The 13,461-nt window shown below is 45.3% G+C and overlaps 1 protein-coding gene across 1 annotated transcript in view; it reads right to left on the bottom strand.

Moving 5' to 3' along the window:
* Positions 1 to 298: 298 nt before the first annotated feature.
* Positions 299 to 13,461, bottom strand: part of LOC108501275 (neuron-specific protein family member 2) — a 35,607-nt gene continuing 22,444 nt past the window's right edge. Inside the window, exons 4-5 of the mRNA XM_017823008.1 lie at positions 3,733 to 3,843; positions 299 to 2,192 (exon numbers count right to left, since the gene is read on the bottom strand). Coding sequence (XP_017678497.1) covers positions 2,001 to 2,192; positions 3,733 to 3,843 — 303 coding nt within the window. The 3' untranslated portion in view covers positions 299 to 2,000. The remainder of the gene's footprint in view (positions 2,193 to 3,732; positions 3,844 to 13,461) is intronic.

The raw sequence follows: 13,461 nt of genomic DNA, 5'->3' as shown, positions 1-13,461 counted from the left end.
GACACTGCTCCCAGGCAAAGTTCCTATCATCCATTGGTTTTAAAATGGGAAAGAAGGGAAGGGCCACTGTAAAGCAAAAAATCACCAGCAGCAGATCAGCTTCTATTTGCAATTGAAAAATGGGCAGGAACACAGGGAATGAAAATGCCTCAAGAATATGCCTCCTGAAAGCCAGAGTCACCTTTGTTCTGGTGCAAGGGTGCAGCCTCTGCTCAGCACCACGCAGACCTCCCACCACCCACCACCTCCCAGCCCAGGGCACGAGGAGCCAAACAAACCTGCTGGAGCCACGGAGACGCTCAGTCACATCAAGCTTTATTTTAATCCCATCAGAAAAGTTCAAGAATTACACCAAAAAATACTTCAGTCTCTGCTACCTACTGACAAAAAATACACCACAAAATTATAAACTGTTCAGTGGTTCTGCTGGAGTTTGGGTTGTTGGTGGAGGGGGTGGTTTGTACATTTTGAGTGAGAAATGAATTTACAGGTGGAAAGGGAAGGGAGGAGAGGAGATCAGACGATGGCATTTGGCACTACATTTTTAGCTACACTATACAGTTATTTATCATGATGCCTGTTAGGACTGAGGAGTTCTGCCCTCACACACTGCCTACTGTCTATGTATGTGACAATGAGGACAAAACTGCCCAATGCGGGGGGAAAAGGGGCCAGTTCCTAATTTCCATCCCAGTCTAGCCACGAATCTGAAAAAGCAGCCTTAGTCAAATGTGAACCTATGCACTCTGCTCCTGCTGCTCGGCTCTCCCTGCCTGTGCTCCTGAGGAGCAGAGCTGCTCTGCAGCAAAGGCTTGCAGCTCTGAAAAAAAGAGAATCCTTGGGGTTTCTTAAAATCCCACCAGTCTCCACTAAATTTGTGGGAGATGATGTGTGTGTTTGCAAGCAGATAGACCCTTGTACTCTGAGAGCTACAGCCACCCCTCTCTAGTGACCTGGAATGACATTGAATGCTGAAGTATCTGAAGCTGAAGGATGGAAGCAGGAGCATCCCATTTCATGGGTGAGAGAAAATTAGGGGCTGAAACTTAGAGGCTTAATACTGTTCTATACTATCACCACTTTTGAGAGGTTCCTCAAATCATAATGGCATTTCTTTGTCTCTCAGTAACCCTCAGGTGAGAGGTCCCAAAGGACAAAGTCTCGTGGAATTGCCAAAGGTCATGCAGGAAATGTATGCCAGAAGCAGTAGGGCCCTGATCTCCTGACTCTGAGTCCTGTGCTCAAAAGTATGTTCATGATTTCACTGCAGCAGCCTCTGCCTGCTTCCATCCTGCTCCATGTCCAAACAGCAACTTGGATTTCAGCCTCAGAGCCCAGCCAGGATCACCAGCACTGTGGTGGTTCATTAGGAATGCTGAGATCTTTCTGGATTTACTTGGGCCACTGCACAGGGGTGTGGGCACATGTGTATTTGCACGTGTCTATGTTTGGGGGACGAGGGGACGCCTGTATTTCTCTATCAGCGAATGAACACTGACACTAAATTCAATTTGACAGCAAAATATCCCCCCTTTGGCAACTAAACAACATCATAATGTCTTTGTACCGGGTTCTTTCCACCCCCTCTTGAAAGGATTTCAGCTCTTCCTTCACTGCACGTTGAGCCTCTGTCGCAGCTTTCCAGCGATGACAAAACTTTGCATGATTCTCTTTGCTGCTTTTATCCTCTCTGGCTGTTTACCTAATTTGCTTTTTTTGTTTTTTAATTTATTTTTCTAACAAATAGTTAAGCAATGATTTAAAAATATTTTTACATCGTTAAGGTACAGTCAACATCAAACATGCCTTTGTACAAGAGCTCGACTCGGTTACAAATCAACGAGAACAATGCACGAAAAGAAATATCCATTAAGATGACTCCTGCACTTGGGTTTTATTTATTCCTGCCGTGCTGGTGGCACAGCACGCTCAGCTAGAGCAGTATAGACACGGTGTTGTCCCCCCACCCTCCCTCTTTGCCCAACCACCGCTCGTTCCCTTTAATGACCTTCTGTCTTGGCAGCCTTGGCTTCGTGGTTCGCGGATCCCGAGGACATCCAGGGCGATACGGCCCGGGAGCTGGTCTGCTTGGCCATGCTGTAGTGGCTGATGACGGTGTAGAACCTGCCCCGGGAGTTGGAATCCTGTGCAGAGTAGTAGGCGTCCAGCGAGGCCGGGATGCACCGCTTGTGCTGGGAAGGGGGAGAAAGCAAAAGTAGAGTGACCCCGCCAGCCTCTTTCCAAAATCTCCTGGCTGGCTGTTTGCATGGAGGATGTTTGACTCAGACTTGCTGCAGTTGCCTTTCGGTGCCCCTGGGAATGCACCAAGTCGGGCAGCAGCCTTCAAAACCTGTTGCTATTGGCAACCCTGATGGCAGGCTGGTTTCAGCCCTGGATGGGAAATGGGGGTTGTGTAGGGAAGGTTTGGTGTGTTACTGACAAGCAGAGACTGAGGCCCCTTGCTGGGGGCCAGCCAGGGCTCTGCTCATGTGCTGGACCAAAAGCTCTGTACATTCAAGTCCAGAATTAATCCTCAGACAAGCAGAGAGGACAGACTGAGGCTGAGCAAGCAGCTTATGAGCCGCTCTGTTGCAGGGTGTTCTCCTGACCTGTGGGACAAGCACCTTGGTCAGGGATGGAAGCAAGCACAGCCCAACAGGCCAGCCTTGCTCAGAAGTGCAGGTTTGAATCTGATTCTGAAATTCATGACTGTCCAAACTTCACTTTTATCACAGAACCATAGAATGGTTTGGCTTGGAAGGGACCTTAAAGATCATCCAGTTCCAAACCCGTGCCATGAGCAGGGACACCTCCCACTAGACCAGGCTGCTCCAAGCCCTGTCCAACCGGGCCTTGAACACTTCCAGGGATGGGGCCCTGCTCTCTGTCAGTGGGAAGCCATTCCCCCTTATCCTGTCACTACATGCCCCTGTAAATAGTCTCTCTCCATCTTTCTTGTAGGCTCCCTTCAGGTACTGGAAAGCTGCAATTAGGTTACCCCAAAGCCTTTTCTTTTCCAGGATGAACAATCCCAATTCTCCCTTTTTATATAACTTAAGTGAATAATTCACAATGACTAATACACCAACATCTTACTCTATTTTCCAGCCTACAGATCATCCCTAGTGTGGTCAAGACTCCTGTGAGTTTATGAGTTTATTCACAGTGAGGAGTCAGTGAATTATTTTGCAAACTTTTTTTTTTAATCTCAACAGATCGGGCAAATAGTTCTCTGTGAATATTCAATATAAAATCACTGGGCAGTGGGGTTTTAGCAATTGTTACACGGTTTTGTTCTTGATAGAGGCTTGAAAGCACCTAAAAGTGAACTATATCTGGGCAAATCTGGATTTCTTTCACAAAGGACACATGTGTCAGCACTCCAGGAGTTTGCTTTGCATTAAAATGTATGCCAGTAAACCTCAGCTACTTGAAAGTGTGGGAAGCAAAGGCAGGATTCCAGCTGCAATAAATCCATTCACAAATATGAGGGATTGTTCCTGAACATCTGTCTGTAGTGTTCACCAAATGCTAATCCCAGCAATTACAGTGTAACAGTAGCTGATGGAGGCAGATGCACATCCACATTTCCCATAACACTTTTTCCATTTCAACACGTTCTTGCCAAATGTTCTGTTTGGCCTGGTCAAAAAAAGCAGACTGGACTGTAACCATGTAGTCAATTAGAGTCTGTCATTAGCTCAGGCAATTCATCCATCTGAAGTTTCTTACCTTATAAACAAATCCATCTGGGCAACTGTGGTCGTAAGTAAAGGCTTTGTACACCACAAGGAACACTATGCAGGCAAGGAATGCAAGAGCCAGGCTGATGAGAATAGTGACCTACAAAAGAGGGATAATGTTACTCTACATATGTTAAAATGGCATATGAGCAACCTCATAATTAAATGACTTATAGGAACAGACATTCTAACAGACTGCAGCCTTCACTGCACTGTGCACTACTTAACTAAGCATGGTAATTGAATGAATGCTGGATCCAACAGCCCTGAATTCTCACTTTATTCCCATTCCCTCATACACTTTCAGGATTGCACATTCCTGTTTAACCCCTTGTAAATGTATGGATTTTGCTGAAGCATTTGTTGTCCTCAATGGCTTTGTGTTCCCATGCTCTTAGCTGTTGCACCAGTGTCATCATCTGCTGGCCCAACAGGACCCCCAGCAGCCAGAATTTTCATTTGGGGTCTGGTCTGTGTGGACAAACTGCCTTATAACCATTGAAGGTTCTGCTTTTCTGAGACAGAGGCAGGTAAGCAGAGAGGAGGAATGAGGCCTTTGTAGCACATATCCATTTGTGCCTTCTGGGTGATTAAACAAGGGCAAATTGTGCCTTGCAGAAGGAAGGGAGGGAGAAAGGGAATCCTTCTCTATTTCTCAAAGCTGTAAAAGGACAATATCCCAACCACTGACAAAACCCAGCATGGAAATCTCACAGCATGTCCAAGAGCAGGTGCTGGTGTTGGAGGCAGCAGACACAAAACCCACTTTGGGGCTCAAAAATTCCCCTTCTCCTCATTCCCAGCAGGTTACCTTGTTGCACCATTGTTTCTTTGCTGTAGCTCCCTTCTCTCCAGCCCTTCCAGGTCCTTCCTAAATAGTTCATTCAACAGCAAGTTTTCTGTCCCTGTTCTGTGTCTGGACTGAGGCCCTGACCCTTGATTTTTGCTGAGCTGTGTATTCCCTGAAGACTGAGCAAGGGTCTGTAAAGCACTCACATTCTTCCCTTCCCCAAAGATTTCTTGGTCCCATAATTCTGCAAATGCAGCATAAATGGCTCTGGACTTCCACTGCCTAAATTAGAGGTGGCTGCACCAGCAGCACGGATTTTGCAGGATGTTTTTCCTACCCACAGGCTCAATCTGTTTGCTTCAGAATGCCACTTTCTCACCATGGCACCACAAGCTGAGCCCAGCGCTGCAAATTTTCCCCAGTCTCACCAAAATCCATCCACCAAGAGAACTTCAGTGGTAGGATGTGGCAGGGACTGTGTGCCTGACCCTGGCTAATGCCCCTGCCTGCAGGAATGCTGCCACCATTCCATGTGTGTGCTCATCCCCCAAATCATGCCCCCATTCCAGTATCAGCAGTGACCTGCACTAAAGGCATCGGTATCATTTACTGCCCTAGCAAGGAAAAGCCACACATTTTTCAGCTCCATCCAGTCATTCAGGTTTCATCCACCCTGTTGTTTTTACAGTTATGTTACAATCTTCTGTATTTTCTGGTATGGGTGTTCAAGGTAATTGAATAATATGTACAGACAGAAGTTGTTCCTTGCCTAATGTATAGGAGAGATGATGGTAGAAAGTGGGGAAAACACAGTGATAATTCCTACAGGATAGTGGACAGGCTTGTCAGGAATAGTGGCTAATATACAGCAAGCTGACTACATCTCAGAATTCACCAATAATGTTATTTTTATAACAATAATATTATTTAATATTATATCATTAAATATGAACTAATTGCTTAATATTGGTTCACATTGAAATTTGCTCTAATTCTGCCCCTCGATCATTACAGCAGCTGCAGTGCTGGGAGCAGTGGGATATGCAATCCTGCACGGACTCAAGGGGCCACTGTAATTGCTTGCAGGGCAGGAAAGAGTCTTCTCACCAACCCCACAGAAAGATGAACTGCCTGGTGAGATGTATTCCTACACTGCACACAGCACACTGGGACTATTACTGAAAGGTCCAGGGCTACAATTCTTGTTTTAAGACAAAAAGGAAGAGAGAAGGTAAATCTGTATGCACGGTGTTAAATCTTACCCATCCTGTCCAGGTCAAAACTCAGGAAAGAGAGAGGTGTGGAGACTCTATCTAGCAGGACACATTCCTAAGTTCATTGTTAAGTCAGAGTATTATAGTGTAAAAAGGTAAGAAGAAAGGGACTAACAGGCTTTTCCAATGATGAACAGTTCATTGAAGCCTCAAACTGCCTTTTAGAATTACTGCTTGTATTAACCTCCTCCTTGGGGCCTAATCTGCTGCAAAATGGGTCAATTAAGCAAAAGGCAGCTGCAGAGGGAGAAGCTCTTACTGCTGGATCTTGTAAGAGAACATGTGTAAGAGAGTCCTGGAGTGTTGGAGAGGGATCTGGTGGAAAAGGACTACAGTTGTATGAATTGCACTACTCTGACCAAAAGAATTTGGGATCCACCTTCACTCTATCAATGCCTTCAGGGTTGAACAGAAGTATTTCAGACCATTTTTATGGTAGTCTTGAGTTCCCAACCTGGGGAAGTCATGTCTCTTTTCATGGTGATAAAGAGGAAGAAGTCTCAGCTGGATTCAAGGAAGATGGAAATGTAATTTCACGAGTTCTCATCCCCAAAAGAAATAATATTACACCTGAAAAAATTGTGAAAAGTCATTTTGGAAAAGTATAGTTAAAAGAAGAGACTTTGTGGATTAACAGTGCCAGCACTCTCTACTTTTTTCCAACAGGAGAGCTGGAAAAAAAGGCCCCTCCCTATAAAGAGTCACCACATCCCTGCTCCGGCAGACCAGTGTGGAAGAGCACAGAGTACATGTCCATCAACTCCATTTAAGAGAGGAGTGTGTCAGGCCTGGTACTTCCTCTAATTACAATGCAGGTACCAACACAAGGATGACAATGACACGAGTCTCCTCTGAGGTCAATCTGGAGGCACTAAGCCAGAAGTACATCCTGTTCTACCAAAGCCAAAGCTCAGGGGCAGCCCTGGCTAGAAATTCAGAAAAAAAAGAAATGCTCAGCTCTCCAGTTTGGCTACTCTGTCCCAAATACAATGTACAAGGAAAAAAGAAATGTTGCTTGAAACCCAGCCTTCAGCAGAAGACAGAACTGAGCTGTCTGGAGTGAGAATGAATGTCTGCTCTTTTGTTGAACCCCACGTACATGCACAGCCTATGGAAATGACCATTAGAACTGCAATTTGAGGGGTTCCTTTCTCCTTGTCTGCCCACTGAGTCCCTAAAAATAATAAATTCCCCTCTGTTCTGTCGCTCTGCTCTGGCAAAGTGCTGACATCCAATTCATTCTGTCCCAGGAGCAGGTCCTTCCATGGAGCCCTCCCCTCCCTCCAGGGTGTAATTGAGCCCATCCTCACCCTCCTCCTGCCTTTCATACACTTGCAAAATTACAGCAGGACAATATTACACACGATGATAAATGGTGTAAAATTGCTCTGGATGAAATGTCATGTAAGATGTTAAAACCCAGAGGAAAGGGAAGAAAAATCCACCCTCAGATATTTTGCCATGCCAGAGCTAAGATCCACCTCTCCAGCTATTCCAGAGCATACAAAGCTTCATTAACATTCAAAAACCAAAGAATCACAGAGCTGCAATACCTAATAAACCTCCACTTTTTTTTTTATGATTAACACGAACCTTGGCAGTCTCTAAGCAATATAAACACTCACAGAGGGGAAATAAAATTTAGTGAGCAGATAAAACCTAGAAGTGCTGCAGGCATGAATCTGTCATGTGCCACTGCTCAAGTGGGTAAAGGAAGGGGGGGATTTGCCTGCCCTCTCCTCAAAATCTTACATGATTCCCAAAGGTTCCCTTAAGAGGGGTGTGTCTGCTGCAACAGAGAACATCATTATCACACCAAAAAACTCCCCATACTCCCCAAAATGTGGAAAGAGGCCCTTAACATCCATGAACGATGATGTCAACCTCCCATCAACAGCAGCACACTGGCCTTAGTTCCTCCCCCCTTCCCCACAGATGAAGAACATGTTGCATTATCACAACAGCATGGATGAATAAAAAGATCCATCCTCATCAGGCAAAAGGACATCAGTTGCCACTAACTTTTGTGCCAGGGAGATATGTCTAATTGCAGCTAACCTGGCTTTCATGCTGCCCATGGAACCATCCTTCCTGCTCTCTTTGATTTCATCAACTGCCCAAGATTTTTTTCCATCAAAGATTCCCTTTTTCCCTCTCTCACTACAATGCAAAGCCATGTTTAAAAGCCAACCAGGCAACAAAGCCACATCCAAAAAGCAGGGCATTTATTTAATATCCTTTTACATTGCAAGGTTTTTACATTTTTATTCCTGATCATAGAATCATTGGGTTGGAAGGGCCCTCAAAGATCATCCAGTTCCATCCCCCTGCCATGGGAAGGGACACCTCCCACTAGCCCAGGTTGCTCCAAGCCCTGTCCAACCTGGCCTTGAACACTTTCAGGGATGGGGCAGCCACAGCTTCTCTGGGCAACCCAAGTCAGTGTCTCACCACCCTCCCAGGGAGGAATTTTTTCCTAATATCCAATCTATCCCTACTCTCTTTCTTCTTTCTCTCTCAATTTTGAAGCCACTGCTCCTTGTCCTGTCACTGCATGTCCCTGTGAAGTCTTTCTCTATTAAGGCTGGAATGACCTCTGAGATCATCGAGTCCAACCGTTAACAAGCACCCCCATGTTCACCACTAAACCATATCCCAAAGTCCTGTTTGAGCACTTCCAGTGTTCATTGCTCTGGCTCTGCCTCTGGGTCACTAAAAATGGTTTCTAAATGAGGTGATCACCTAGTTTGGTACAACTGCAATCCTCATGCTCCCCTGCTAAAGCTCAAACCCGTCCCTGTTCATACTCAGGCAGCAGCCTTATCCTCTGCTGTGTAAAATTCCTTTGGAAAATCACTGTGCTTATCTTTCTCTGGGGGGGGGAAAGCACTCCATTCAGTACAGTTTTGGAGGAACTAGACAAGTACCACCTGCTATTTGTGGATCAGGCAAACCCCAGCTGCCCAGGGGTTTGAAACCACCCCCCATCTGCCACCTAAGGGGAGCAATTCTCAGGATCCAAACAGAGGATGTGATCTCCATCAGTCTGTCTGAAACAGCACAGACTACCTGTTCCATGCTCAGGTCAGTGTAGGTGCCACTTCTTAGATATCAGGCATGAATTTTTTTTCTAAGCCTGGTAAATAAATGTTTGACTCTGGACACCTTTCCCACCGCTCAGAGCACGCAATGTGTACACTTATATACACTCAAAACAGGAGCAGAGCCAAGAAGATGCCACGACCAGGAAAAGCATTGCTGCCTACAGGAAAACCAGCCAGGCCAGCAGCACCCAGAGAAAAGCTAATGCTCTCAGGGTGTAGAGTTGTGTGTTACTGTGAAGGAGATCAGTTTAATTCCCAGGTAAAGATCATTTACCATGGGAAAATCCCAACAAAATTCTGCACAGTTTTCCTAGTCTCAGCAGCTGTAATGTGAATAAGGGACCTCAGAGGCATCTGGCACCTCTGTCCGTTCCTGCACTGCAGTCTCACCCTCTTCACAAAATTCCAGTTTGTCAGGAAAGGATTCCACTGCTGATGCCACCTCTTGTTCCACAAGATACCTTCAGTGTTGCTGGGTATTGGGAAATTTTGTGACCTTTAGTAGGGAATTCAGTTGAAGAAACTCTCTGGGTTTTAATTTGCTCTTGGTAAAAGAAGAAAGGTGAAGAATGAGGCAAAATTTGTTATGAACAAAATTGGCAGAAATTCTGTCAAGGTTATTTCAGAGATGAGCACAAGAGCTGTGCCTGGCAACAAGGCTCTTTCTGTAGCTTATAGCAATGCCATCACACCTGGAAGCCTCTCACTCCATTGACAACCCAGTTAACTTGCATTCTAGCTAAAAAAACCACAGAATCACCCAAGGGCATCCCAATATACATCCATACACTCATGAGTCCATTTTAAGGATTTCTGCTTGACAGTGGAAAACTCAGCAGTGTAATTTTCTCCCCTTCATCCCATAACTTCTTCCAGCTGATAATCAGATGTAAGATCAACACCATTAGATCTCGACAGGAAAGGTACAGCTAAAGTGAAAGACTCAGGAGCACCTCCTAGCTCCTAGATCCAGCTATCCTGGCTGCCTCCCATCTGTATTCCAGGATGAAATCCAAGTGTGAACCACCCCAACATTTGAATCCAGGTTGCTATTCCAAGAAAACTCAGGTATGTAGGCAGGGAGGGAGCCACAGGTTGAGAGGACACTCAGATGGATCGAGCAGGGGGATGAGGAGTCTGAAATACACCTCAGGAAGAGCTGCCCCACTGTTCAGACCCAAAGAACCAGTGTGGTGCCTTGCCCAGCACCCTGTTACAAAGCCTGATGCATCCTGATGGTAAAAATGATTTGACTGCACTTCTTTAAACATGACATTTCACTCCCCATTGTTAAAAATGGTTTTGTAATAAGTTGCTGATTTTGTTGATCTTCTGGCAACAGTTTTGCCTCTGGAATTTTGAAAGGCTAACTGAGAAAAAGTGACACAATTGGGTCTTCAGATTTGCTTAGTACTGTTCAAGAAGATGTAGGATTTGCTCTTTATTATTACAGCACAGCTCTATTGCAGATGGTGTCCAGATTCTCAAGAAGTATTTTAAGGTGATGCTTTGTGAGAGGGAAATGTCCTTAGTCATGTACCTAAATGTTCAGGGCTATGGGAAAATGCTCCATAGTGCTGCGAGGCTTCTGACATGAAGTTTTATCGTGGATGGGTTTTTTTGGTCCTGTATCTTAGAATTCATAACCATTAAAAAATTTGGCCCCAATTCTCATGAGGACACTGAACACCATCCGTGAGGATGGGATTAGACACATCTTACATCTGCTCCTGGGCTGATCCCACAGTGTGGGCAGCAGGGGAGGGGGGGATCCTGCCCCTCTGCCCCGCTCAGGTGAGACCCCCCTGCAGAGCTGCCTCCAGCTCTGGGGACCCAGCTGGGACACGGGCTTGGAGTGAGTCCAGAGGAGGCACCGTAATGATCAGAGGGATGGAGCAGCTCTGCTATGAGGAAAGGCTGAGAGAATTGGGATTGTTCAGCCTGGAGAAGAGAAGCTTCGGGGAGACCTAATTGTGGCCTTCCAGTACCTGAAGGGAGCCAATGAGAGAGATGGAGAGAGACTATTTACAAGGGTCTGGAGCGACAGGACAAGGGGGAATGGCTTCACACTGACAGAGAGGAGGGTTAGATGGTACATTAGAAAAAGAAGTCTTCCCTGTGAGGGTGGTGAGGCCCTGGTATGGGTTGCCCAGAGAAGCTGTGGCTGCCCCATCCCTGGAAGTGTCCAAGGCCAGGTTGAATGGAGCTCTGAGCAACTCAGAGGTATCCACTTGTAACAGAACTGGCTGTCTCTGACCCAGTTTGCTCTCCCAGCCATGTCCCATTTGGCTCTACCCTTCCTACACACACCACCCCACCATGACACCACCAGTGAACCTCTCCAAGTTTGTTAATCTTAAAAAGAAATATCTATTTCCCGAGATAACCATGTACCCACCAGCAATTCCTCTGCTCTGTGCCTTATAAAGCTGTGAGTGCAGCTCGAGTGTGGAACGAGAACACCGTGTTTCTAAGCAATTTGTCAAATAATTAAATTATGCACACAATAACTAGCTGGCTCAATTATATTAGCCAGTCTCCATCATGTAATATAATTTCTAGTGGCTGTTTAGGCACTAATAGCCTCAGATCTTTTTAACTGTGTCTGGTGCCAGCTGCGGTCTGCATGACGTCTCCCTGTGCCAAGTCAAACCCCTTGAATGGAAAATTCATGGCTCAGTTTCCAAGCCCCCGTTCCTTATGGAAGTTCTAAATGTCATTTCCAATAAGGATGCTTTTGCCAATGAATATTAGTGAATTTCCACTTGGGTAAATAAAAAGCTCTGTTTGGTTTCCTTTCTCTTTTCTGCCATTTAATGCCATAAAAAAATTCCTTCATCAAATAGGCTGGTATAGTGAGATGGAATAATTTTGGTTTTAGCAACACCAAATAAATACACGACCTTTTTCACAGACCATACAGGTGTTTAAAGGTCTTTTTCTTTCTTTTTCAACTGTCCTAGGCCTTCCCTCTGGAACTAAATGATCTTCGAGGTGCCTTCCAACCCAGGCCATTCTATGTCTGACTCTGCTACCTTCAAAAGAAAAGAAGCAAACACCCCAAATTAAAGTGGGGGGACCCAAGAACACTGCTTATAAAGGTGTTTTTCTTTCCAAACCCACGGCCCTAAGAACACCTGACACACCGTTTCAGGAGATGAGCAATGCTGGGAGACGCTTCCTCCCAGATCACTAATTTGCGATGGTTTTGCAATTAGTGGGATTGCAGCAGACAGAAACATCATCTCCAACCCCTCCAGAGGGCCATGCTGCCATTTCCCACTGCAGTGTGCAAAGCCTTGGCTGTGACATTTCCTCCAGTCACTCCACGGGGGACATGACCATGGATACCTCGGCTCACCAAGGGCCTTTTTTAAATGCATTAACAGGAATACAAGATAAATCAAGTCATCAGTAAAGTGTCTCCCTTTGCCTGCAAGACTCAACCTCCTGAAGAGTCTCCTGCATACAATATCCTCCATTCTTCCTCCTTCCTCATGTTGGAATTGGTGTGGGGAAAGCATTAGGAGCCCTGAATAAGAATGGGTTCAGGGATTAGCACAGAGAACACACCTGAGCTTGTGTTCCTTGCTCTGCCACTGATTTTTTTGACACCTGACACACCCCCAAGTCCAGCTCCACAGACACTCCAGAAAGAGCCACCCAAAGCTGCAAGCATGTAAATTCTCCAAATCTTGGCTTTTTCTAGGACAAAACCACCCAAACACCAACACCATCCCACGGCCAAGGATCAGGCTGGCTCTAGGGAAAAGCTGAGGTGAGTTTGCTTTGTGAAATTATCTTCTTCCACAGGCAGGGCAATTTTCAAAACAATTTCAAACTTGAGTATTGATGTAATGGCCTTATCCTCCAGACCTGTTTTCTGTGTATTTGCCTCTCCCATCATTTTCTTTTAGTTTGATTTTCCATTTTCCTCATGAACCATCAACCACAGAAGACTAGATTTAAAAATGCCCAGAATATTTTAAGCTCTTTATATGCCAGAGCACAAGATATCTTTCCCCTACCAATCTCCAGTCCCTTGGACATCAATAAAATAAAATCAAGGGTCAGGGCTGTGCAAATTAAAACCTCTGTTCAGTGCAGTCTTGTGGTTAAAAAAAAAATCACTTGGAAGTTTGTTCCTTCAAGAGGGCCAACAAATTCACCTGTATTTCAGCATCTGTGTCTATCATCATGGGTAGAAAACAGAGCTAATAATATGCCTGCATTCATGGTCCAGTACATCCATCTCTCTTAAAAAACTTATTATGTGGGTGCTTCATACGAGGACAAAGTGAGGACTTGGCGAGCAACGTCCCTGGGTAACCTGAGAATTAAAAGCCTTTCCATTTTGAATTAGAAATATGAAGCTTTATTGCTGCAAATGACTTACAAGATCTACTCTTTTAAAAGCGAACAACAAAAATGAACAATCGAGCTGATTATGATGCCTTCAAAGGCACGAGGCCAGTTCCATTAGCTGTGGATCTGACCCAACAGGCTTAATACATCTGCAAGTACCAACAAGAGGGAGCTCAGGTTTGTTT

Source organism: Lepidothrix coronata, unplaced genomic scaffold, assembly GCF_001604755.1.
Source record: "Lepidothrix coronata isolate B3197 unplaced genomic scaffold, Lepidothrix_coronata-1.0 Scaffold100, whole genome shotgun sequence".
NCBI lineage: Eukaryota > Metazoa > Chordata > Aves > Passeriformes > Pipridae > Lepidothrix > Lepidothrix coronata.
Note: the sequence above shows the minus strand (reverse complement) of the source record. Positions and strands in the feature narration are given on the sequence as shown.